The 26,900-nt window shown below is 44.9% G+C and overlaps 1 protein-coding gene across 1 annotated transcript in view; it reads left to right on the top strand.

Annotated features, from left to right (window-relative positions):
- Positions 1 to 26,900, top strand: part of CCDC69 (coiled-coil domain containing 69) — a 38,913-nt gene that overhangs the window by 5,557 nt on the left and 6,456 nt on the right. Inside the window, exons 3-5 of the mRNA XM_043913851.1 lie at positions 14,724 to 14,793; positions 19,842 to 19,948; positions 20,421 to 20,508. Of these exons, the coding sequence (XP_043769786.1) occupies positions 14,724 to 14,793; positions 19,842 to 19,948; positions 20,421 to 20,508 (265 nt within the window). The remainder of the gene's footprint in view (positions 1 to 14,723; positions 14,794 to 19,841; positions 19,949 to 20,420; positions 20,509 to 26,900) is intronic.

The following is a 26,900-nucleotide window of genomic DNA, read 5'->3' as shown; positions in this document are numbered from 1 at the left end:
ACTTGATGATCAGTCCCCTGAGGCCCCGAAAGGCCCCACACTGTGACACTATTCAGCAATTTTTCACTTGAGCCTCTGCTGCTTTGCTTGCGCCTGAGCACAGGCTTTTCTGCCTGTTGAGCATGCAATACTGTCCCGAACCTGGATGATTCTATTTCTGCTCTGTGCCTAGTCCAGGGAGAAGGACTTTTGTCCTAAGTACAGTGCCTTCCCGCCATCCTTGCTCCTCCTTAATTCCCAGTTCAAAATACCTCATGGAGCTCTGACACAGAAACCTTCCTGTCTTCCTGGTTCCAAGAGGGAAACTGAGGCTTGCCTCTACCCGTGGAAGCAGAAGTCTGGCTGATGGGATAATGAACAGATAAGCCTGAGACCTGCCTGAGACTTATAACAAAGCTGGTGATTGACTCTCAGTGTTGATCCTGGCTCTGCCACAAACATGCCCAAAGTGCTGTCTGTGCCTCAGTTTCTCCCTCTAAATGGACAGGGAGGGCTTTGAGCAGAATGATTTCTAGGAGTCAGAGAGCCTGTGTTCTCTACACCTGTGTTAGCTGCTCAGCTTGCAAAGTCCGCCGAGGGTAAATTCCATCTACTCGGTGGCGGGAAGAGACTGGAGTGGCCCTGTTCCAGGCCTTGGGTCTTCCGTAGTCTGGTAAAGGAGCCCACAGTGAGCAAGGATTCCCCTGCCTGTCTGAGAGCCTTGCCAGCTGTCCCTGTCCATCCCTGGCACAGCCTGAACTGGACCCCCTGTCCCAGGCTGTGAAGGAAGGGCACGTGCAGTCAGCAGAGACTATCCCAGTGGGAAAGGACCTTGGGTACCACCTGTGCCGATGCACGCAACATGCCGCTGGGAGGTTAAAGGCTGGAGGCGGAAGGGTCTTGACTGAGGTCAGAGAACAACTTAGAGCGGAACCCAGATGCCCAGTCCCCAAGCCCAGTGTCCGTTGTCTCTGCCCCTCCTCGGTGCTTCCAGTGGCTTCTTGTTGATTCCAAAGCCCTTTGGCATTAAAGCCTTTGCCCTGTTGCCTCAGAGCAGCCTGGCTTGCCTTTCTGCCCTGGCAGTGCCAGGCTCCTGCCCCTGAGTGGCAGGATTTATAAGCTGATTTTGTTTAAAGTTCATGCTAGTTTCCGTCCCTCTGTGCTATGCTCCTGCCTGGTTTCTCATCCAGGTGCCAACCCCGAAAAGGCCTGAACTTCCAAGCTCACCCCCAGGAGGTTGTCAGCCCCCTAGGAGAGAGGGAACCTCTGAGGATGGGATGTACAACAATGAGCTCAGACCCCAGGAGGCTCAGGTCATGACACCAATGACTCACCGTGAGTGGCAGTTTACAGAGTACTTTCACATCCTGCCGACCTCACTAAAGCCTGGAAGTCAGGCTGAGCTGTGGGATCTTCTCCACTTTATAGATGAGGAGACTGAGGTTCAGGGAGGAGTGATGTCATTCAGTAGGTTGCTGGCCAAACCATGCAGTGGAGCCTGGTTTTTCTGCCCTCCCCGTTGGTACTTACTGCCATGCACAGAGCCTAGAGCTGGTGCCTCCTAAATATTTGAGTGTGAGTGAGGGCCACACCAGAGCTGGCCTGGAAGTTAACCCAGAGTGCCGCAGGAGTATCTCGTCTAGCCTTGAGAGATACAGGACGGCTTCTTGGCTGAGTGCTGGGCATGCCTTGGCTGGGTGATGAAAGTTTGGTAGGAATGACCCAGTTGAGGCAGAGAGGACAGCCTGAGTGGGGGCTGAGCCGAAGAAGCAGAGTGATGGTGCTGGTTGTGGAGAGTGGGAGTGGCCAGCCGTGAGGAATGAGGCCAGGGCTTTCAGGGGGGACTTCCCTGGCGAGAGATAGGGGCTTTACCTCTAGGACTTCTCAAGGTCCCTCCCAGGGGCCAGACCTAAGGGTTTGCTGAGTCCTGTGGTTGGCAGTGCCAGTAGCCTTAGCTGGCAAGCTGTCCTAGACCCCACTGAGAGGCCTGACCTGGGGCCAAGTGTTACTGGGACTTTTGGTGACAAGTTGAAATCCTGGTGAAAAAAATGAGTGGAGATCCCTAGCAGGCTGGGTGTAGATAGTGAAGAATCATCTGCGTGATGTGGTCCTTCCTACATCCTTTTTGACAAAGACTATGGCTGTTGTGGGCACGTCAGGAGGATGTGGGAGAAGGCCAGACAGAGAGGGGCGGGGCCAAGGAAACAAGCCCTCCATGGACTTGCCTATAGGATGACATGGGGGTTTTTAGGGCCCTTCCGTCCCCCAAAAGTTACCAGCCCCGTCTGGGCCAAGGTGGGAAGGGAGCCCTAGCGCCTCATGGTCAACCCTCTGAGTGTGTGCCTCGTGTGACCCAGGGTTCAGAGCTTTGGCTCTGGCCCCCATGCCACAGCCCTGAGCACCACACCCGAGACCCTGGCTCAGTACTGCTCCCACAGCGGGGCCTCGGGCAACAGGTTCTCTGGGGTCAGTATCCCTTCATGAGCGCCTCCAGGTAGCAGGCCAGGTGAGAGAGGCAGAGATACAGAAGTGAAAGGTATGGAAGAGTCTGGCATGGGCACAACTAATGCTAAAACAAAACCATAGACACTAAGGGCGTGGGCTTTAGAACTGGGTCCACATATTCATTTATTGGAGCATCCTGGTGGCTCAGTGGTAAAGAATGCCTGCCAGTGCAGGAGGCGCAGGTTCAATCCCTGGGTCAGGAAGATCCCCTGGAGAAGGAAATGGCAACCTGTTCCAGTATTCTTGCCTGAAAAATCCCATGGACAGAAGAGTCTGGGGGGCCACAGTCCATAGGATTGCCAAGAGTTGGACACAACTGAGCACATTCATTTATTAACTCTGATCTCCAGACTCTAGGCCAGGTGCCACTTCAGTTCTAGCACCATTGTGGATCCATTAAGTGACCCTGGAAGGAATTTGGGTTTTCCATGCCTCAATTTCCTCATGTGTAAAATAGACGTGATGTAGCTCCTGAGTCATAGGGTTCTGAGATTAGATGAAAGAATGCATGTGATACAGTTCCTGATATACTGACTGGTTAGCAGGGAATGTAGGTGAGGGACATCAACACCTGGATTGTACCCAAGGAAAGCAAACAGGGATGTGGGAAAGGGGGCCATGAATATACTTGGAAGGCCATTTGGGGTTGCAAAGATAAAGCTTGGAGCCTGGCCACTGCCTTCCAGCCTCTGAAGTGTTGTCAAGCGGCATGGAGTGCAACCTGGCTCTCTGTTGACCCCAAAATGCTGATTGTGGCCAGTGAGGGGACGCTAAGGGGAGCCATATTCTACTTCTCACCAGGAAGAAGGGTAGTGAGTTCCCCATCCTGGGGGAGTTCAAGCAGAGGTCAGATGTGATTGTGACAGAAATAGAAGGGTGGGGGCGGGGAGTAGAAGAGGTGTTGCAAACCCAGGACTAGGAAATACTAAGATTCCACTCGACACCTAATTATTGTGATTATTCATAATGTTTAAGGCAAAATTTAGAATTTGGTAAAATATAAAGAAATTTTAAAATAGTTTTTAATCCCACCATGAAGAGATCGCCTCTGTGTACACTTCATTCTTTCTTCTCTTTTCCTCACTCATATGCTATATATGAGTGTGACTATTTTTGCAGAATTAGGGATATATTTTAAACGATATTATTCTATTAATAGTTATTGGGGTGCCTAAAAAGGTTTTTAACATCTTACAGAGAACCTGAACAAACTTTTTGACCAACCCTATCCCAGGGACAGAGGAGCCTGGTGGGCTGCCATCTATGGGGTCGCACAGAGTCGGGCAGGACTGAAGTGACTTAGCAGCAGCAGCAGCAGCATACTTAGTATTTTGCTGGGGGCATTCGCGCATGTTAAAAGTCTGTGGAAATGTGATTTTTAATGGCTATCTAAGGTTCTGTGGATGTTCTGTGGCTTTTTTACCCAGTTTGGACACTTGGTTATTTACACTCTCCACTCCTATCCTTGTTATTCATGAGCATCCTTGTGTTTCATCCTAATCCTGGGAGAGTGTGCCTTTTTGTTGGAGGGAAGAGGTGAGGGGAGAGAAGGCCTCCAGAGAAGAGATGGCATCTTGGCTGGGTTCTGAACATAGGTGGGAGCTAAACACTTGTGTCAGGGTGACTGGGGTACATAAGATGCAGGGTCCCTGACACCTGATCCATAGGAGTAGGGCAAACTTGACTTTTTAACTCATTTTGGACAGAGGGTCTGAGAAAGGAAGTGGCCTTTGCCAGGCACTGAGCCCACTGTCCCAAACACTGTGGGGACACTGGTGTGTATGTGGCTTCTGAGCTAGTGGGTTTTGCCCAGTTCAGTTCAGTCGCTCGGTTGTGTCCGACTCTTTGCAACACCATGGACTGCAGCGCGCCAGGCTTCCCTGTCCATCACCAACTCCTGGAGCTTACTCAAACTCATGTCCATTGAGTTGGTGATACCATCCAACCATCTCATCCTCTGTCGTCCACTTCTCCTTCTGCCTTCAATCTTTCCCAGCATCAGGGCCTTTTCCAATGAGTCAGCTCTTTGCATCAGGTGGCCAAAGTATTGGAGTTTCAGCTTCAGCATCAGTCCTTCCAATGAATATTCAGGACTGATTTCCTTTAGGAATGACCCCTTGCAGTCCAAGGGACTCTCAAGAGTCTTCTCTGAAGTCTGAACACCACAGTTCAGAAGCATCAATTCTTCAGTGCTCAGCTTTCTTTATAGTCTGACTCTCACATCCATACATGACTACTGGAAAAACCAGTAGCCTTGACTAGATGGACCTTTGTTGGCAAAGTAATGTCTCTGCTTTTAAATATGCTGTCTAGGTTGGTCATAGCTTTTCTTCCAAGGAGCAAGTGTCTTTCAATTTCATGGTTGCAGTCACCATCTGCAGTGACTTTGGAGCCCAAAATAATAAAAGTCTGTCACTGTTTCCACTGTTTCCCCATCTATTTGCCATGCAGTCATGGGACCAGATGCCATGCTCTTTTGTGTAGCTTCAGTAATTTAGACCTTTGTCTAGGCATGAAGTGAAGTGAAAGTCGCTCAGTTGTGTCCAACTCTTTGCTACCCCGTGGGTTATACAGTCCATGGAATTCTCCAGGCTAGAATACTGGAGCGGGTAGACTTTCTCTTCTCCAGAGGATCTTCCCAGCCCAGGAATCAAATCCAGGTCTCCCTCATTGCAGGCAGATTCTTTACCAGCTGAGCCACCAGGGAAGCCCTGGTTTTTGCCCAACCCACGATATAATGCCCTCTCATCCCAGTTAAAGCCAATACAAGCTTCCATACATATGTACTGTGACATATATAGGTCTGACAGAGGGATCAACCAGAACTCCACCCCAGGCAGAAAGAGTGAGAGAAAATGAGAAAATCCATCCATCTTTAGTGTAGATAGATCTAAATCTATCCATCACCTGCAGACAAGCCATCGAACTTCTCTCACCAGGTAAATGTGAATCCCTAAAAATCATTTATCTTGTGTCACTTTATTTTCAAGACTGAACCTTCCAGAACATCTAGGCCAAACGCCTCACAATACATCCATCCCACACATCCCACACCCCATGCTTTCCCCCCAGATGAGTGATGTACAGACTGACCTACTTCCAGTTCTCCTTCCTCCCCGGGAGTGAAGTTCTTTTTCAGAGTGTACAACGAACTCTGTCATTCCTCCTCCACCCTGTGCAACCCTACCCCCTGCCCACTCCTTGAGGAAACAGCTGTGACATCAGAGAAGTTACCTGTCATGGGCTAAATAGTGTCCCCCCGCCCCCACCCCACTAAAACTCATGTACACCCAGGACCTGTGAGTATGACATTATTAGAAACAGGGCTTTTGCAGATGTAATCTGTCAAGATGAGGTCATACTGGGGCACAGTGGGCTTCAGTCCAAGGACTGATGTCCTTGTCAGAAGAAGGGAATGTGGACAGAGAAGCATGGGGAGAAGGCCATGTGCTGACAGAAGCAGAGATGGTAGTCATGCGTCTGCAAGCCAGGCAACGCCAAGGGTTGCTGCGACCACCAGAAGCTAGGAAGAACGGATGGAGCAGAAATTCCCTCAGAGCCTCCAGACTGACCCAATCCACCTGACAGCTTGACTCTGGACTTCTCGCCTCCAGAACTGGAAGAGAAGAAATTTCTGTTGTTTCAAGTCACCAACTGCATGGTAATTTGTTACAGCAGCCCTAGGAGATGTATATATTTTGTTGATTCCCCACCCTCTCTCACCCCTCCCTGACCTGGCCACCAGCTGAAATGGGCAAGGGAGACCCAGTGTCCCCTCTTTGGCAGCAGAGTGGGGAGCATTGCGCACAAGGAGGTGCTTGGACACGGCCCCAGGGCTTTCGGACACCAGCTGCAGCATCTGCAGAGGAAAGAACAACTGGGCCGGGGGTCAAGACTGGGTCCTAGTCCTTCCTGTTTCACTAACTTGCCGTGTGATCACTACCCAGGCCTTGACCTCCCCACCTGTAAACTGACCCCCTTGGCTGCTTTTAGGTTCCAAGAGAGGTATTAATTCTGTCTCCTGCTCATTTCTTTGTACATGAGTCAAACTTGAATACACCATTTAAAAAATTCTAAGAACTGAGGCAAAACTGCAGCTCCCCCTCCTTGACCACAATAATTCTAGTCTGTTCTCCAGAGATGATGACTGACTGCCCTTGGTGTGTACTTTTCTAGGTAGTTTTTCCTGTGCATGTTTGTACAGTAAAAGTTTATTTTGCTATTGATATTCTACCAAATGACTTTCCACCTTTGTTGGTAAATACCTTCTTTGTTTTTTTAAACAGATGCGTGGCATTGTATAGTGTCATGCAGCTGTGATACCTTAGTGTATGGAGCCAAAATGCCCCGTTGTGGATGTGAGGCTGGTTTCCAGTGTTTCCCTGTTACAAGTGACCCTGCCCCAAGCACCCTGCAGGGCCCGTCGACCTCACTAATGGGTGCCTCTCTCTGCTGGCAGTTCTGCGGCAGGGCACTTGCTGCCTGTACTTTGCGTGGTGGCTGCTGGGCTATGTCAACCTCTTCTCTATGCACTCCAGTCCCCCCTTTTACAGCTTCCCCACAGGGGCTGCTCAAGAACAGAGGGTTCAGGACACTCCCCCCCACAAGCCCTCCTGAGCAAGTACCCCTCCTGCCTTGTCCTGCAGAGAAGCCCTCTGCATGAGGGGGCTGACCGCTGAGTGTGTGCAGCCACCAGCCCTGCTGTGCTGGGAACCAGCAAGTGTGACAGGACTGATAGAGGGTGAGGTGTCAGAATGAGCTCACTCTGCCGCTTCTTTTGCGTCCAAAGCATATCAAGGCCAGAAGGGCCATGATGTATCCCATTGCCCAACTCCATGCCAGAGAGGAGGAAACGGAAGCCCAGAGAGGGGAGGGCGCTCCCCCAAGGTCACACAGCAAGCAAGCACCAAGTCAGGGCCCTGACTCTGGACTCCCACTGCAGGGTTTGCCACTGGGTTGGCGAGACAGGTGGATATCCGGCTGTGTCTGTGTCCTCAGCCTGTCTCTTCTCCCATGGTGGCCACTAACACCATTTTCTGTCCTGCTCCTTCAGGGTCCTTCTCCCTGATCGGCTGACCCAAATGCCAGAAATGGTGCTGAGTGCTTCTGCCAGCTCTGGCCCCTCTCAGGCGATCAGAGCAGGCAGACCCATGGGAGGCTGATACAGGACAGGAGAAGGTGGGCTCTAGGGAGGAAGAAAGGACTATGGCGTATCGGAAACCCTTCCCTAGGCCTCAGCCTCTCATCTGTGCCGGGGGGGCTGGGCCCTGCGCGCACTGTCTGGCGTGGGCGGTCTCAGCAGGTGCTTGGGGGGAAGTGGTCTGTCCTCCCCTGAGACCTTTCATCAACTGGTCAGACAGGAGGGATGGAGACCACATCCGCCCCTAACTCGGGGTGTTCTGGGGGCATTGCAGGTGTTTGGAGAATAGGCAGGGCCTCCTGACACAGCCGGGAGGAACCTGCTGTTGCTCCTGCCTTTCACTGGGCTGTGTGGTCATGTTGGTGTGTCCCCAGGCAGGCACTGGGTGATGCTTGACACTGTAATGTCAAAATGTAAAATGAATGAGTCAAAGTCAATCTTTAGTTGTCCTGGCTGTGTGAAAATGAAATCACGTTCAGGCATTGCTTGGCAAAATACTTCTGTCCATCTTAGAGATGCGGAAGCTGAGGCCAGTGATTGTGGTATTCTTACCTCTGAGCCTCTGTAGTCTGGGTGTGAAGGCTAACATTTCTCAACAGCTCTGAACATTTAGGCCCCGCCTTTCCTCCACCCCAGGCCCTGGAGGGAGCCCCTTGGGTCTCCGCCCCACCTCCTTCCTGCCTCTACCCTCAGCCAATGGGCTCTGGCTGTGGTTGTTCAGATCCCGAAACCAGTGGTGCCAGGGCCCCACCCATGCACGAGTCCTGACACCGGAAAGGCAGCTCTGATGTTGCAAAGGAGTGTGACCTGAGTCCCTTGAGCCTCAGAATTCCCTAAATGTTGGACTGCTTGGATCAATCTGGTGTATGCACGAAGGAAGGGGAAGGGCTCTGCCTTGAGTCTGGACTCCCAGGAGGCTCTGATCCTGCTTTGTGGCTTCTGACAGGCCCTGCCCACTCCACCTCTGGGCCTCAGTTTTTCCATCTGGAAATAGAAGGAGGGGATTGGATAATCAGTTTCCAGGGTCCCTTCCAACCCTGTCCTCTGGGTCCCAGTAAGCCTTCCACAGCCAAGGAGGGTGTGACAGAACTACAAGGCCAAGGGAAGCCAGGTCTGCAGTTTATGGGGACAGTGAAGGAGCTTGGTGAACTCTCAAGGGTCCTTTGATTACTAAATTCTCTAAGCTAGTCAGGGATAATGAGGCCGTAAATCACACCACTCAATCAGAAACGCACAATGCCTGAAGGGCCATGAAAAGGATGGCATGATGGTCCCTAAAGCAAGGTGAGACCAAGTGTCTTCAGGAAAGGCTGTGCCATCCTCAGGGTTCGACTTCCATCCTGGTAGGATCCCGGAGGGAGAGAATAGCTGGGCAGCTTCTATCCAAGTTGCTTCTGCCTTCCTCAGTCTTTCATGGTGAAAGAAATTCCCAGCTCAAGTTTGAGGGAAGTTGAGGGGTCTATCCCTGACGCTTTTAGTATAAGACTATGGAAATTCACCCTGAATTCAACTTGAATAATACTCAACAGATCCCACTGAGACTCTGTTACTGTTGGTGGGTTTTTCATACCACCTGCACTAGCTAAACACTTTGTTTAACAGAGATATTTACTTCTTAAACGTCAAGGATATCTTACAGAATTGGATTGTTGGAGTTGATTGTTGGAGTTTAGGCACCTCTGAGATCAGTCAGTCCAACCTGCAAAATAACGTTTGCTTCTTGCATGCTGCCAGTGATGGAGAGCTCACTCCATTCCACCCTCCAAGATGGCAGCCTATCTCTGGGACCATTCTGAGATTCTTCATGTTGCACTAAAACTTCTTGAAACTTCTAGTCCTTGGTCACCATCCTGTCCTCTGAGGTTGTGGACCACACACTAGCAGCCTTTACCTCATGGTGGTCCTGCAGAGATTTGAAGCCAGAGTCCAGAGTCTTTGTATTTCCCGTTTTTTATTTTTCAAGGCTGATCAACCATTTCTAGTCCCTCCTGTCAATTTACCCTCCAAAATGCAAGCAAATTTGAGGGGGTCTTGCCAGGACCAGTCCAAGCTTGCTGCTCTCCCCGCCACTCTGGGTGCTGTCTTTTGGCTCTGCCTGGACTCTGTTCGAAATCATGTTCTGCCACAGATCAGGTTTACTTCCCGTTGACCCAGAGCAGGGCTCTGGTCTGCTTGACAGCAAGGAGCTGGGCCCCAGAACTGTGCATGTTCCCAAGATGGAGAGGCCCTGTTTCCAGACCTCCTGGACAAAGGGCTGCCCTGGAGCCCATAAGGAGTGAGGAGAACCTCTGTTCCAACCCTGACCCATCAAAGAGGGTCCAGAGAGGGGACAGCACTTCCCTAAAGTCACACAGTGAAGCTGGGACTTGGGTGTGCTGGCCTTCCCCCTCCTCCCAGGTCCCGGGTTCTCCCTCCATTCTGTCCTGCTAGCAGCCACCTCATAGTGTTCTTCTCCCAAGTTTCCATTGACACAGGAAGCTTCCAGCCGTCTTCCAGAGCTCAGCTGGATGACCCTACCAGCCAGAGGCCTGCCCCGCTCTGCTTTTGGAAGGGGAAATCCTTGTGGCCCCCTCCCAGCTCCCGTCCTCGCCCACTGTAGAGTGAACTGTGCTCCGTGACCTCTGAGGAGAAAGCAGCCAAGGCCCCATCATGGGAATTTTCCATGCAGTAGTTGCTTATCGATTCCTGCTCAGTTCTGGACTGTGTGTCTTCAGGAGCCTCAGAATCACCTGGATAGGGTGGTAGATCAGAGCTTCCCAGACTGCACATACCACCCTCAGATTCTGTAGGTCCAGAACTGGGCCTGGGAGCTATGTTAAGCAAGTGCTTCAGGTGGTCCTGAAACAGGAGACCTTCTATTAGGCCTCGAAATCCCTAGAAATACTATCTGGGCATCACAACAGGCATCAAATCCAAAGTCAATTTCAAAATTGTCCTCAAGGAGCCCCCTTGGATTAACAGGAGAAGCACGGATAACTGGGGAACTAATTGCATGGATGTTTGAACAGGCCTGCTGATAGAAACTAACTCAGCCCTGGGGAGAGACCAAGTAGAAATTATATATGAGCTGGGCCTGGAGGCCTGAGAAATTATCGAGCATATGTCATGCTAGGATGGTCTTGAGCAACCTGGGATGGTGTTGAACACATGGTTGTGCGTACTGGGGCCAGGAGTACAGTAGGTTGTTTCTGGTTTGGTTTTGGCCTAGCAAATTGATCAACATTAAAAAAAAAAAAAAAAAAAAGACACTAGTCCATGTTGGCAGAGTTGCAGTAAAACTGGCCTTCTGTTTGCTACTAGTGGGTTAGTTAATTGGTAGAGCCTTTCTGAATTATAGAGACGGTAACTTTAGATGTGTAAAAGTCTTACAATCATTATGTCCCCTAAGACATGATTTGAAAATTTAAAAATGGAAATAATGTAAATATTCAACAGTGGAAAGTGAAAGTGTTAGTTGCTCAGTCGTGTCCAACTCTTTGCAACCCCACAGACTTCACAGGCTCCTCTGTCCATGAGATTCTCCAGGCAAGAATACTGGATTGGGTTGCCATGCCCTTCTCCAGGGTATCTTCCCTACTCAGGGATCAAACCCAGGTCTCTTACATTGCAGACGGATTCTTTATTGTCTAAGCCACCAGGGAACGCCATTCAACAATGGATTATTGATTAAATGATTAAACTCATCTATAAGATGTCATGCTGAAGTCATTAAAATTAATTACAAAATATTTAATGCCATGTAGTAAATGCTTATATTTGAAAAAATGAGATGTAAGGGAATATATGTAAATTTCAAAAGTGAATAAATGTATATTCTTTATTACCACTATATTTGGAAAAATATGTTTACCAATATTTAAATGTTAATAGAACAGTAGCATGAGAACTATTATAATGAGTCTTTTTTTAAAAAAATTATTTTAAAAATATTAATTTTATTTTTCAAATAGTTGTTTATTCGGTGGAGTTGAGCCCTAGGTGTGGCCTGTGGAATCATCCTGGGGCTTGAGCTCTCCAGCTGGGGCGTTCCACGTCCCTCACATTGCAGGGACTTGGATCCCCAGGGATGTCCTAAGATGAGTCTTAACTGCGTTGATTCTGGAGGGTTATCCTGGGGCAAAGATGCTGTCAGGATCTGGAGACTCAAGCACAAGGCCATGTCCTGTCTAAGGTCTGAAAGTTGTTAGTGGAGAAGAGTTTTTGACCTTCCATGGTGGTTGTTTGGGAGAAGATAGTTTCTCATGAGCTTTATGATCTTATTTCAGGCAACCTGAGGCCAATGGCAGCCTGAGCAGTCTAGCAAAGCACTGTGATCTTAGCTTCTGCCATGCTTTTTCAGATATAAAGTGATAAATGTGTTTAAATCATGTTTAAATCATGCCATGTTTGAGCTGTTAGAATTATGGAGTTATAGGTGCTTTATCTCAGCTAATCCTTAAAATAACCCTGTGAGGAAATCAAGGCTTGGAGAGGCAATGTGGTCACACAGAGTTGGATTTAGGGTTTGAATCCAGATCTGGGTGATTTTAGAATCCAAGAGTTGTTTTTTTTTTTCTTTTCCTTGGCTGTGTTGTATGGCATGTGGGATCTTAGTTCTCCAACAAGGGATGAAACCCATGCCCCCTGCATTGGAAGCATGGAGTCTTAACCACTGGGCCACCAGGGAAGTCCCTAGAATCCCAGAGTTCTTAACAATACTGTTCTGGTCTCCACTCTTCTGAGACCTGGTTCTCATGCTGATTTTGACATCCAGGCTGCACATGACTGTGTCTTACCTCCCTGAGCTCCAGTTTCCTCCCTCGTGATAACCCTTATCTCTCAGTGCAGTTGAGAAGAGCTGAGATCAGACACTCGGAGTTTGAACGCCATGGGCATTGTTGAGTGAAAGTAAGAACATCTCACACCTCCACTTCCTCCGCAAAGGAGAAAGCGGGCGCCCAGAGGAGGGAAGAGATTTGTCTGAGTTTGTAGAAGAGCTGAGACTGGAATTCTGGAAATCTCACTCCCATAAAACGTTGACCAGGTTAAGTGTAACCAGGGGTGGCAACAGGGACAAGACAATCAACCGTTGGTGTTTGTCTGCCTCCTTCCTCCAGCCCAGGGGAAGGGGCTGGCTCCTGTCATTGCCCCAGAATCCTGTGTTGACAGCTTGTTCCTGGGCCAAGCGTCCCCTCTCCCCTGGGCGGAAAGGGACGAGACTTCACAGGGTGGGTGGAGGAGGGTGGCTGGCGTGCCAGCCACGGGGCAGATCGTGGGGACCTGGACCTGGAGGAGACACTGTTTCTTGCTCAGTTTGCACCAGGCTCTGTGCTGGGCACTGTGGGCAGGAGCAGAAGGTTCTAGAAGCCTGCCCTCCTCATCCTTCCCCAGCCAGAACTATGCTTTCCAGCAGCATTTCATTCATTCTCGAGTTCAGGAAATTGTTAATAATTTTTATTCTATTAATCACTTAATCTATTATCACAGTAAAAAGTAAAGTTTTTCTTTTACAGTGATAATTCACAATTGAACACTTTCATAGGTTTTTCATGTGCTGACTTATTTAAGTGTTTTCTAAAATGGGGCTTAGACTCTTTTTTTAAAATCAGAAAACTTTTTTGAGGTACAGTTGAAAAATAACATGCTAATTTCAGATGTACAACTGAATGATTCAATATTTGTACACATTGTGAAATGATCACAGTAAGTCTAGCTAACATTTTAGAACATTTTGAAAAATATACGAAACGGCTTAAATTTTTTTCCTACCCCACATCTTGGTCCAGTGACAAGTGCTAGACTTTGACCAACTTTTCACCTCTCTGGGGTGAAATGAGAAAATTAAAGGTGTTCTTTGTGTGTAACTTTGAGTAAGATGTTATTTCTCCTTTCCTGAAAGAACTATCTCGAGCTTTCCTTAGTATATTTTGAAAGGTTAAAATGTCTTCTATTTTATGAAATGATAGTGGTAGTTTGCAAATTATTTTTTTCAGCATTCCTGCTTGTCAACCCATCCCAAATCTCCTATTTGAAAATATTATTTATGAAAACCGAAATCTTAGAGCCACTGACACTGTTCTGTGGTATAGAAAACCCTTTAGGGACTTCCCAGGTGGCCAGTGGCTAAGACTCTGTGTTCCCAGTGCAGGGGGCCCAGGTTTGATTGCTGGTCGGAGAACTAGATCCCACATGCCACAACTAAGAGTTCACATGCCACAATTAAAGATCCTGTGTGCTGTAACTAAGACCCAGCATAGTCAAGTAAATAAATATTAAATAAACAAATATTTTTAAAAAGTTATTATAGAAAGCCCTTTTGCATCAGTTGTCTCCTCTGATTCAACCCCCAGTGACCAAGGTTAGTTAAAGTGCCTACTAGGTATGGGTCAAATCCTTGACTCTGCCAGATGTCCCCTGGTCTGCCCTGATGGAATCCTCTTTTGCCTCAGCCTTCTCATTTTTAAATTGGGGGACATGCATATTTCCCAGGTTCTCCTGAAGATTAGCTGAGACAGTGCCTGGTATGACCTGGCTGCAGTATTTCACCTCCAACTGTCAGATTATATACTGCCACCTCCACAGAGTTGGGGAAACAGCCCTTCTAGCAGAGAAGAAACATGGTAAAACTGTGGCTTGAAGTTTGATGCTCTGCCTTCAATACAGGGCACTTGCTGAAAGTTGTGGTAGCCAAGGGCCCTGGGGAGGAAGGGGAATTGTCTCTAAACCGGGGGTTGGGAAGTTTTAAGACACTTAAAGGCCATAACTGGGATGAGGGTAATAGCATAAGGTCTGGCCAAGTCCATGGAGAAGGAAGATAAGGGCAGGGAGGGGCCCACGGTTGGTAGCCAAGCCAAAGAACAAGAATCTAAGGAGACGTCATCCAGCATCAGGCTCCCTGCTGAGGGTTTCCCCGGCCAAGGTGAAATCCTGTCTGAGGACCCCTTCCCCACAGAGCGGGTGCTGCCCTGGGACTCTGAGGAAGAAAGCCTAAGGGAACTGGGCGTTAGTGCAGGGGTTGGCACAACTGGAATTCCTATCTTGCCTTTGGAAGAGTTACCATAGCATCTATCCTCACGTTAACCTCCTACCTTCATCCTCACTGTTATCTCATTTCTTCCAGAGGCGCCAAAGACCAAATCAGCCTCCCAAACCAGAGTCTCAGGAACTGGGTCCCCTCAATGGTGACACAGGTGAGTAGTCAGCCCTATAAATGCCCTCTCTGACATCTGTGAGGTTTCCTACGTTATAATCAACAAACACGATATGGCTATTTAGTTATCTCCTGAGATTTTAGTTAGGTTACTTTAATAGGAGTATCATTTCTAAAATCAGGGGGGCGATAGTTCTTTCCTGATCCTGGCTACCACACCTGGAGTGCCGAGTTTATTTCTGAAAAGCACACTTTCAGAGAAATCCAGAAAAAAATGGACAGAATACAGAGGAGAAGAATCAGGTTGGTGAGGAATCTGGAAACCATATCCTTTAAGGAACAGTTAAAGAAACAGAAGATGTTGCAATAAAACACAACAGTTCTCTCCAAGTGACTGAAGTGCCTTCACAGAGAAGAAAGATGAGCCTTGTTCAGTGTGACCCAGAGATCAGTACCAGGGCCTGAATGTAGCCAAAACAGACTTGCAGAATTCAGTTCAGTCTCAAAGGAATTTTTTTGTCTGGTTGCTGATTTAAATTAATCAGAGCTACTGATAGAATGAGCTCTCCATCTCTGAAAGTGTTTAATTACCACCTGGAGACTATTAGGATATTGTAGATGAACTTAAAGTACCAGATAAGCAACTGGGTCAGAATTTAGATGTTCTCTAATCTGACTGTACATAAGAATTACCTGGGGTGGATTTTGAAAAATACAGATTCTGAGGCCCCACCACAAACCAACTACATAGGGATTTCTAGGACTGGGTCTGAAGACTGCATTGTTAGGTAGTTAGTTCAGTCGCTCAGTCATGTCCAACTCTTTGCGACCCCATGGATTGCAGCACGCCAGGCCTCCCTGTCTAACACCAACTTCCGGGGTTTCCTCAAACTCACATCCATTGAATCGGTGATGCCATCCAACCATCTCATCCTCTGTCATCCCCTTCTCCTCCCACCTTCAATCTTTCCCAGCATCAGGATCTTTTCAAATGAGTCAGCTCTTTGCATCAGGTGGCCAAAGTATTGCAGTTTCAGCTTCAACATCAGGCCTTCCAATGAATATTCAGGGCTGATTTCCTTTAGGATGGACTGGTTGGATCTCCTTGGAGTCCAAGGGACTCTCAAGAATCTTCTCCAACACAACAGTTCAAAAGCATCAATTCTTCGGCACTCAACTTTCTTTATAGACCAACTCTCATATACATACATGACTACTGGAAAAACCATAACCTTGACTAGATGGACCTTTGTTGACAAAGTAATGTCTCTGCTTTTTAATATGCTGTCTAAGTTGGTCACAACTTTCCTTCCAAGGAGTAAGCGTCTTTTAATTTCATGGCTGCAATCACCATCTGCAGTGGTGAAAGTAAAATCTGTCACTGTTTCCACTGTTTCCCCATCTATTTGCCGTGAAGTGATGGGACTGGATGCCATGATCTTAGTTTTCTGAAATGTTGAGCTTTAAGCCAACTTTTTCACTCTCCTCTTTCACTTTCATCAAGAGGCTCTTTAGTTCTTCTTCACTTTCTGCCATAGGGGTGGTGTCATCTGCATATCTGAGGTTATTGATATTTCTCCCTGCAGTCTTGATTCCAGCTTGTGCTTCATCCAGCCCAGCATTTCTCATGATGTACTCTGCATATAAGTTAAATAAGCAGATGACAATATACAGCCTTGATGTACTCCTTTTCCTATTTGGAACCAGTGTGTTGTTCCATGTCCAGTTCCAACTGTTGCTTCCTGTCCTGCATACAGATTTCTCAGGAGGCAGGTCAGGTGGTCTGGTATTCCCATCTCTTAAAGAATTTTCCACAGTTTATTGTGAGCCACACAATCAAAGGCTTTGGCATAGTCAATAAAGCAGAAATAGACGTTTTTCTGGAACTCTCTTGCTTTTTCAATGACCCAGCAGATGGTGGCAATTTGATCTCTGGTTCCTCTGCCTTTTCTAAAACCAGCTTGAACATCTGGAAGTTCATGGTTCACATATTGCTGAAGCCTGGCTTGGAGAATTTTGAGCATTACTTTACTAGTGTGTGAGATGAGTACAATTGTGCAGTGGTTTGAGGATTCTTTGCCATTGCCTTTCTTTGGGATTGGGATGAAAACTGACCTTTTCCAGTCCTGTGGCCACTGCTGAGTTTTCCAAATTTGCTGGCATATTGAGTGCAGCACTTTCACAGCATCATCTTCTAGGATTTGAAATAGCTCAACTGGAATTCCATCACCTCCACTAGCTTTGTTCGTAGTGATGCTTCCTAAGGCCCACTTAACTTCACATTCCAGGATGTCTGGCTCTAGGTGAGTGATCACACCATCGTGATTATCTGGGTCGTGAAGATCTTTTTTGTACAGTTCTTCTGTGTATCCTTGCCACCTCTTAGTATCTTCTGCTTCTGTTAGGCCCATACCATTTCTGTCCTTTATTGAGCCCATCTTTGCATGAAACGTTCCCTTGCTATCTCTAATTTTCTTGAAGAGATCTCTAGTCTCTCCCATTCTGTTGTTTTCCTATTTCTTTGCATTGATCACTGAGGAAGGCTTTCTTATCTCTCCTTGCTATTCTTTGGAACTCTGCATTCAAATGGGTATATCTTTTCCTTTTCTCCTTTGCTTTTCGCTTCTCTTCTTTTCATAGCTATTTGTAAGGCCTCCTCAGACAGCCATTTTGCTTTTTTGCATTTCTTTTCCATGGGGATGGTCTTGCTCCCTGTCTCCTGTACAATGTCATGAACCTCTGTCCATAGTTCCTCAGGCACTCTGTCTATCAGACGTAGTCTCTTAAATCTATTTCTCATTTCCACTGTATAATCGTAAGGGATTTGATTTAGGTTATACCAGAATGGTCTAGTGGTTTTCCCTACTTTCTTCAGTTTAAGTCTGAATTTGGCAATAAGGAGTTCATGGTCTGAGCCACAGTCTGCATTGTTAATGATGGTAAATCTCTGTAATAAGTAGCACCCCCACACACACACAAGTTGGGACCAGTTTGGTACTGCTGACCAACATTTGAGATCTTGAGCCAAATGATCTATGAGAGCCTGGAACTCTATGATCATGACCACTGCCTCCTCTCACCCCCCTCCCCCAGACCTAGGGCTCCTATCTGATGGACTGACCACAGCCTCTTTCCTCACACTTCTCATTATACCTTGTACCCAACCTGGCCTATGGAATTCTGTAATAATATTATTACTACATTTATAACTTGTTAACAATGCTAATATAAGCTTCCAATGCTGTCATGAGTCCCGAGGAACATTTAGAGAACATTTAGTGAACTATTGGCATTTTTTTTTGCTGCAGCATGCAGGATCTTAGTTCCCTGGCTAGTGGAAGCTTAACCACTGGATCACCAGGGAAGTCCTAAAGAGCATTTATGGAACACCTCCAAATGCCTGGCACTACACCTACTGCTTTTTTTTATTCATTTGTTTGTTGTATTTTTTAGATTCCACAAATAGGTGATTGCCTACAGTATTGGTATTTCTCTGACTTAATGCCCTAAGCATAGTACCCTCTAGGTCCATCCATGTTGTTGCAAATAGCAGACTCTAATTCTTTTTTTATTGCTGAATAATGCTCCTTTGGGTGTGTAGACTTTTGCTGTTGTACATCTTATTTTTTCATTCATATGTCAGATACTTATATTGCTTCCATGTGTTGGTACACTTACTGCTTTTCATGCATGCGCAAACAGAACAATGTGGTAGTTTGGAGTCTTTGCTGTGGAATCAACTTGTGTAGGTTCACAGCCCCTTACTCCAGTTGTGAACTGGGTAATCTTGGACAGGTTGCATAATTTCTTTGTCCCTCAGCTTCCTCATCTGTGAAATGGGAATAATCATAGTAGCCACCACTCTGGGTAGCTGTGAGGATTCAGTGAGTAATACCTGTGAGACACTCGGGGCAGAGCTGGGCATGTTTCTGAACATAATAAGCTGTTGGTATTCTTTGTTGTTGTTGTTGTTGTTTAGTCTCCATATTCTTTACATGCTGTTGTTATTTTCATTGCCGTTGTTTTCTGACTTAATCATCTCAATAGCCCTATGAGGTAGGTATCATTATTATCCTGATTTAATGTATTAGGTAACAGAGGTCTGGAAAGGGTTGGTCCCCACCTCAGGTGAGACCCAGAACCTGTTGGACTCAGAGTGACATCACCAGGCCTGTTTTGCAGTTTCCCTCAGCAACGGCTAGGTTTCCTGTTTGTGAGGTCTCCTTCCTGCTCACAGCAGCCCTTCTGTGCTGTGAGGTGTCGCACTCAGACACAGAGCCCAACAGATAAAGCGTGTGACCACCTGGCCCCTTAGTGAGGAGAGGAGAGGTGAGGACAGTGGTGAATGGCAGAACCACATCCTGGAGAGGGGGGAGGCCGCCGTTCCTCAGGCCAGCTCCTGCTGGACACTGAATCACACACTGCTACTTCTTTGGCTTCTTCAGGAAGAGTTGGAGGACTTCCCTGTTGGTCCAGCGGTTAATAATCAACCTGCCAGTATAGGGGACACGGGTTTGATCCCTGGTCTGGGAACTAAGATCCCTCTTGCCACAACTGCTGAAACCCGTGTGCCCTAGAGCCCCTGCTCCACAACAAGAAAAGCCACCATGGTGTGAGGCCCATGCACTGCAACTAGACATTAGCCCTACTCGCCACAACTAGAGAAAGCCCGCACAGCGATAAAGACAAAAAATAAATAAATAGAAGCTTAAATCAGGACTTTAAAAAAAAGTTGGAAATTGTAGTATTAAGTAAAAGCTGCCCAGTTATTAAGTCAGCCACTGTTTTTTTAATTTAGACACTGGATGGAGCAAACAGCACCTTTATAGGCTGAATGTGTTCTGTGAGTCACCTGCTCTCCTCTAGATCTTAGGGGCAAAATGAGGCCTCTGGCTCCTCCACTTCATGAAGGAGGGTCTCCAAAGGCAGGGAGATTTAGGGAGCTGCCTCTTGAAGTTGATCCCCCAACTGAAACCATTTTTGCGGGGGAGACCAGACTCCCCACGCTGTAGTTCCAGCCTCCCACGCCCTCTCCATTGGGCCTGGACCCAACCTTCACTCTGTGATTTTTTTTTCCCTCACCTATAGCCACAACTGACCATGTATGTGCATCTGAGGAGGCTGAGCAGCACCAGAAGGCTATCACCAGAATCCTCCAGCAACATGAAGAGGACAAGAAGAAATGGGCACAGCAGGTAAGTCCCAACCCCTTTCTTTTCCTCCTGCTCCACTAACCTCATTAAATTCCAGAGCAAGGCCAACTTTTGGTTTTATTGTTTTTGCAAGTATCTCTTACTCCTTTTGCCCGGAAAAGAGTCCTGTATTTGCTGAACAAATATTTGTAACTGTGGGCATATAATTCGTTTTATCTATTCTATTCAATAAAAGTGGGGAACCACCAACATGGCAAAGGGCTTTCTTCTTTCAATGGCATCAGGATTGGAAGACTCCAAAATCTCTTTTCACATGGTAAATCTCTGGAAGCTCCCTCTTAAGTCCTAAAGAGGGAGAAGTCAGTCACATCAGCTATGTCTTGAAGGCCTTGCATCCATCAGTGGATGGGACTCTGATCACCAACCTCCAAAAGGCTCCAGGGTTGGTGAGTGGATAGGTGAGGCTGCCCTGAACCTACTGAATCTCATTCTGCTTGGGACCCTCTGCCCCCAGGTGGAGAAGGAGAGGGAGCTAGAACTTGAAGAGAAACTGAATGAACAGCAAAGAGTCCTAGAGGAAGAGCATGCGGAGGCCCTGCGAGGTAAGGACGAGATGCACTTGGAAGACTGTGGACCAGACTCCTTCCGTTCCACCTGCCAAGCTCACGTGGGACTCCCATTCCCTCTTCCCACCCACCTCTGGTGCCTAAGCAGTTGTCACTTCAGGACTGGAGTCTGCAGGGTCCTAAGACTTGTCCTTTTGGGCATATAATATTTGACCCCATGCTTTGTTTTACCTTAGTTGAGAGGTGTTTTTCCTTTCCATTTTAAAAAACAATCTGTATTCATTATAGGAAATTTGGAAAACCTAGACAAATAGGAGAATATTTAAATACCCATTTTTCTTCCCCACAATGACAACAACTCTGTGCTTAGGTTGATTATTTTTTTCAAATACCTTTCTTTCCTTTTATATGTGATAATGCTTATCATAGAAAATTTAGAATGTATGGATTAAAAAAATGGTCTTGTAATGGTTGGAGCTCAGGCTCTGCAGCCATGGTCTCAGGGTTTGAATCCCAGCTTCACCACTTATCACCTGTGTAACCTTGAAGAAGTCAGTTAACTCTTATTCATAGGGTCTTTTAGAGAGTCAAGCAATTTAATTTACAGATGGATAGATAGATAGACAGGCAGGCAGACAGATGAAGGAATCTAGAACAGTCCCTGATATTTTGCAAGATACTTAGTATTTATTAGCATTTATTATTTTATTACTGAGAAAATTAAAATTGTGTATAATTCCACCCAAAACTAGTCACTCCTACCCCTTTGATATAGATCCCTTGTAGTTCTTTGGTGTGTATTTACTGAGAATATACATCTATACACACACCTACTTTGGGGGGAGGAGATAAATTGATTTTTCACTTTGCACTGTATTAACATCTTGTCATTAAACTCCTATAGCACAACTTTTAGTAACTACATAGCATTCCAGTGTGTTCCCTTGTTCTTTTAACTATCCCCTTGGGTTAGGCATTTCAGCAAGTTCAAACTTTTACCATTGTTTATAACATCAATGATACACAGTGAACCCCATTTTGTAAAATCTTTGCCACATTCATAATTTTATCATTAGAAACACATTCTAGTAGAGTTGGTATGACAAAGTTTAAGTACATATATCTTTTATTTTGGCAAAATAAACATAAAATTTACCATTAGTGACATTTTGTCTAGTCACAGTCCCCTGAAACCATCACCACTGTACCCTTCCAGAACTCTCTCATCCTAAAAGCAAACTCCATACCCACTAAGCAGTCAGTCCCCAACCCCACGCTCACCCTTCCAGCCCCCCAGCAACTACCAATCTGCTCCGAGTCTCATGACTTTGTCCACTGCAGACACTCATGTAAGTGGAATCCCACAACCCCCACAGTTGGCTTCCTTCACCCAGCATAAAGCTCATCCATTTTGCAGTGTGCATGGGCACTCCACTCCTTTCCCCAAGCCCATTTAAAAAATTATTCCATTCCTTTTGTGGTGTATAACATTCCATCGCCTAGGCACCGCACACTCTCTTTTTATCCATTCATCTGCTGGTGGATGGGCTGTGAACACGTGCCGTCAGCACAAGCACCTGGTTGATCATCTGCTTTCAGTTCCCCTGGGTGTAACCCCCAGGAGCAGAACTGCTGGGTCATTTGATAATGCTGTGCTTAACTTTTTGAGAATCCACCAAACTGTTTTCCATAGTAGCTGTACCGTTTTTCAGTTCCAACAGCAATACACAAGAGTTCCAGTTGTACCACATCCTTGCCAATACTGGTTAGTTTCTGTCATTGTTGTTCTTCTTATTATTGCCATCCTAGTAAATGCAAAGTGATATCTCACTGTGGTTTTGACTTGTATTTCCCTAATGACTAATTTTGCTGAGCATCTTTTCATGTGCATGTTGGTTATTTGTATAGCTTCTTTGGGGAAGGTTATCTAGATTTTTGATGCCATTGAAATTGACATCAAAAAAGTGATACCAATTTTTTTTTTCATCGTCAGTATTTTTATGACTTTCTCCCAGAATTTTTTATCTTTTAAAAACACAGTTAAGATTATTTTTATATGTAAAATTTTATATACTGTTCTTTTTATTTAACATTGTGTCAAACATGTTTGCAAGTAAAATTCCTCTGCTGCTAAAATGTTGTAAAGTCTAAACCACTGCACACAGGGTTTTCCTTATTTCCTGTGAGTCTAGACATAAAGATTTTTTAACTACTGTTTAAGTAATACTGCACTAAATGTGTTTTGCCTAAAGATGTGCCCATGTTTTACATTATATCCTTAGATTTCCAGAAATGGAATAACTAGAACAGAGGTCTGAACAATTTTAAGAATCTTGAAACATATTGCAACATTAGCATAAAACATTTTGAAATAGTATTGAAGCCTTTGCCCTGGGAATTTGAAGGGTACCAATGTACCCTGTGAAACTGGGCCTATCGGTTGACCTTAGTTCACTTTCTACAGTATCTCTGAAACTTACCTTGAATCTCATTTCAGAATCTATGTCTCTAAAATCCTTCCCTCCTTCTCAAAGCTGTTATGGTAAAACAGCTTTCTTCTCCATGCAGAGCACTGATTTGATACTAGTTTTAATGTTATAAAGATAATAAGACAGTTTTCCTATTGTAAAAACCCAGAGGGGAAGGGACTGCCTGTCTTGAGTTCTTCCCAACAGTCAGAATTCTTTCATAGTTATTTTTCAATTGCTTGGCACCTGTTAGGTGCTGCCTAAGGCTTGCCTGGTGGCTCAGTGGGAGAGAACACACCTGCCAATGAGGGAGATGTGGTTTGATCCCTGGATTGGAAGGATTCCCCTGGAGAAGGAAATGGCGGCCCGCTCTAATATTCTTGCCTGGGAAATCCCACAGACACAGGAGCCTGGTGGGCTATAGTCCATGGGGTCGCAAAAGAGTCAGGCACAACTTAGTGACTAAATGACAACAAAGTGCACATTAAATAAATGACTAGAAATATACCACGGGGGAAGTATGACTGGGAGAGGCCAGTGATTTTTTTTTTAACGCTTGATGACACTTTATTGTCTTTTATTTTCTATTTTTGTTTTTTAGTTATTATACATTAAAATGGACTTTCTAATGTAGCTTCATAAACTTTAACGCATGTATAGATTCAGCAGCCACCACCATAATCCAATATAAAACAGTCCCATCACCCCCAAAACACTCTCTCAGGCTGCCCATTTGTATCCACATCCTCTCCCACCCCAACCCCTGGAAAACACTGATCTGTTCTCCACACATGGTTTTGTCTTTTTAAGATCATTACAGAAACAAAATAACACAATATAATATTTAACATTGGCTTCTTTCCCTCATCATGGTGCATTTGAGAGTCATCTAAGTGGCTGGGTATATCAGGAGTGCCTTCTATTTCATGACTGAATTGTGATCCATTGTTCACTCATCCCCTTGTCCAAGTGGGGACAGGTCATTTCCAACTTGAGGTAATTATGAATAGTGCTCTTCTCAACATTCGTGTAAGGTTTCTGTGTGTTCTTAAGTTTCCTGGGTAAATATCTAGGAGTGGGATGGATAGGTCACATGGTACATGTATATTCAGCTTTGTGAGAACTGACTAAACTGCTTTCCTAAGTAAGGGACCATCATTTTACATTCCCATCAGTGATGAATAAATTCCACTGTTCCTTTTCATTAACACTTGTCAAGACTTTATTTTTTTGCTGCTTTAATAAATAGGTAGTGACATCTCACTGTGGGTATAGTTTGCATCTCGATAATGACTAATCATATTGAACATCTTTTCTTGGGTTTATTTGCTGTCTGTGTAACCTCTTTGGCAGAATGTCTGTTCAAGTCCTTTGTATCTAATTAGCTTGTTTTGTTCGTACTATTGGGTTTTGAGAGATCTTTATATATTTTGGATACAGGTCCTTTGTATTTACAAATATTTTCTCCTAGTCTGTGTGTGTGCATTTAAGGTTTGTTTGTGGGGTTTTTTTTTTTTTCATTCTCTCATTAATGGTTTTCACAAAGCAAAGCTTTTAATTTTAATAAATTCTAGGTCATTTTTTCTTTTATCAATTATGCTGTTGGTGTCATGTCTAAGAACTCTTTGCTGAACTCTAGGTAACAAAGATCTTCTCTCTTTTCTTCCAAAAATTATATGGCTTTAAGTTTTACATTTATATCTATGATCCATATAATCATGTGATTTCCCTTTTTTATACTATTAACATGGTAGATTACATTAATTTGAGCTTACATTAATGTAAGTTTTTGGACTTACATTAACAAAACCTCTCTTGGTCTTTTTATATGTTGCTGAACTTGATTTGCTAATATTTTATTGAAGATTTTTGTCTGTGTTTATAAGGGCTACTGGTCTATAGTTTTCTTGTACCATCTGTCTGGTTGTAGTATCAGGGCAAAGCTTGCCTCATGGAATGAGCTGGGAAATGTCCCTTCCTCTTCTATCTCTGGAAGAGATTGTAAAGAGTTGTACTATATCATTTTAAAATATTCAGTAGAATTTTTCAGAGAAACCTAAAGATTTAAACAGATATTTGACCATGGAGGATACACAGATACCAGATAAACACAAGAAAAGACATGCCATTTCTGCCATTTCTTTTCCAGGCAGTATTTAAGTACAAATTTAACATCAATGGGCTTCCCTGGTGGCTCAGCTGGTTAAAAATCTGCCTGCAATGCAGGAGACCTGGGTTCGATCCCTGGGTTGGGAAGATCCCCTGGAGAATGGAAAGGCTACCCACTCCAGTATTCTGGCCTGGAGAATTCCATGGATTGTATAGTCCATGAGGTTACAGAGAGTTGGACGTGACTGAGCAACTTTCACTTTCTTTTCTAACATAAGCCCTTAATGCTAAAAATTTCACCCTAAGCACTGCATTATCTGCACCCTAGAAATTGATGTTTTATATTTTTTGTTCAGTTCAAAATATCTTCTAATCTCCCTCAGGATTTCCTCTTTAGCTCACTGACAATTTAGAAGGGTATTTCCTTCTAGGTGTTCGGACATTTTCCAGTTCTCTTTTTGTTACCGGTATCCAGTTTGATTCCTTTGCAGTCAGAGAACATAGTTTATAGTTCATTCCTTTCTTAACTTGTTACAGCTTATTTTATGATTCAAGATGTGGTCTATCTTATGAATGCTTCATGTGTACTCAGAAAGAATGTGTATTCTGCTGTTGAGTACTTTATAAATTAATCAGTTAAAAACAAGTTGGCAGTATTGTTCAGGTCTATATTCTTACTGATTGTCTGCCTATGTTTTCTATCGAATATTGAGGAATGTTAACGCCTTCAACTGTAATTGTGTATTTGTCTGTTTCTCCTTTCAGTTCTGTCGGTTTTTTGCTTCATGTAATTTGAAGAATGACTATACTTGTATAGATATTTAAGGCTGTTATGTCTTCCTGGAGAATGGACCCCTTTATCATGATGTAATGTACTTCTTCATTCCTGAGAATCTTCCTTATTCTTAAATGTTGCTTTTTCATTCTTTTACTTTTAACCTACCTGTGACATATTTAATGTAGGTATCTTGTAGGTATTAAAAAGAGCTAGTGAACTTTTGAAGATCCATAGAAATTACCATAAATCTGAACAAAAGCCAAACAAATATTGGGAAAAAATGGACAGAGCCTCAGGTATCCATAAAATAATCCTAGGATGTCTGACATTTGTGTCAAAGACTCAGAAAGGATGCAGTGAAGAAAAACTATTTGAAGAAGGAATGGTTGAATGCTTCCAAAATTTGGCAAAAAATAATCCTACAGATGAAAGATGCTTATTGAACCCCAAAGCAAGCCCACCAAAATCCACACTCAAACATATCTCTTTTTTTAAACTAATGACAAAAAAAAAATCTGGAACAGAACCAAAGAAAAATGGTGCATTACATAGAGGAAATAAGTTTGAATGAATTGTGGATTTCTCATTAGAATGTTTGGAGGCTAGAAGGAATAAGAACATTTTAAAACTACTAAAATAAAAGAACTGTAAATCAAGAATCCTATCTTCAGAAAAAAAAATGTTCTTCAGGAAAGAAGGTGAAATAGAGACATTCTAGATGAAGAAACACTAAAAGAATTCATCACCAACAGACTCTTTTTTACGTCATCTCTGTTCCTCTATTGACCCCACCAAGTGAGTTTTTACTTCATTTTTTTTTTGTTCTAAAATTCCCTCCTGGTTTTAATGTTTGGTTACACTTTCTGATTTTCATTCTTTGGAAAAACATTAACCTTTATTTCAGAGCGCTATAGCAGTTTCCTTAAGGTCCCTTCATAATTCCAACGGGCTTCCCTTGTAGCTCAGTCAGTAAAGAATCTGCCTGCAATGCAGGAGACCTGGGTTTGATTCCTAGGTCAGGGAGATTCCCTGGAGAATGAAATCTGTGGCACCTCAGTGTTGGCATCTGTTGA

This window comes from Cervus elaphus, chromosome 9, assembly GCF_910594005.1.
Source record: "Cervus elaphus chromosome 9, mCerEla1.1, whole genome shotgun sequence".
NCBI lineage: Eukaryota > Metazoa > Chordata > Mammalia > Artiodactyla > Cervidae > Cervus > Cervus elaphus.
Note: the sequence above shows the minus strand (reverse complement) of the source record. Positions and strands in the feature narration are given on the sequence as shown.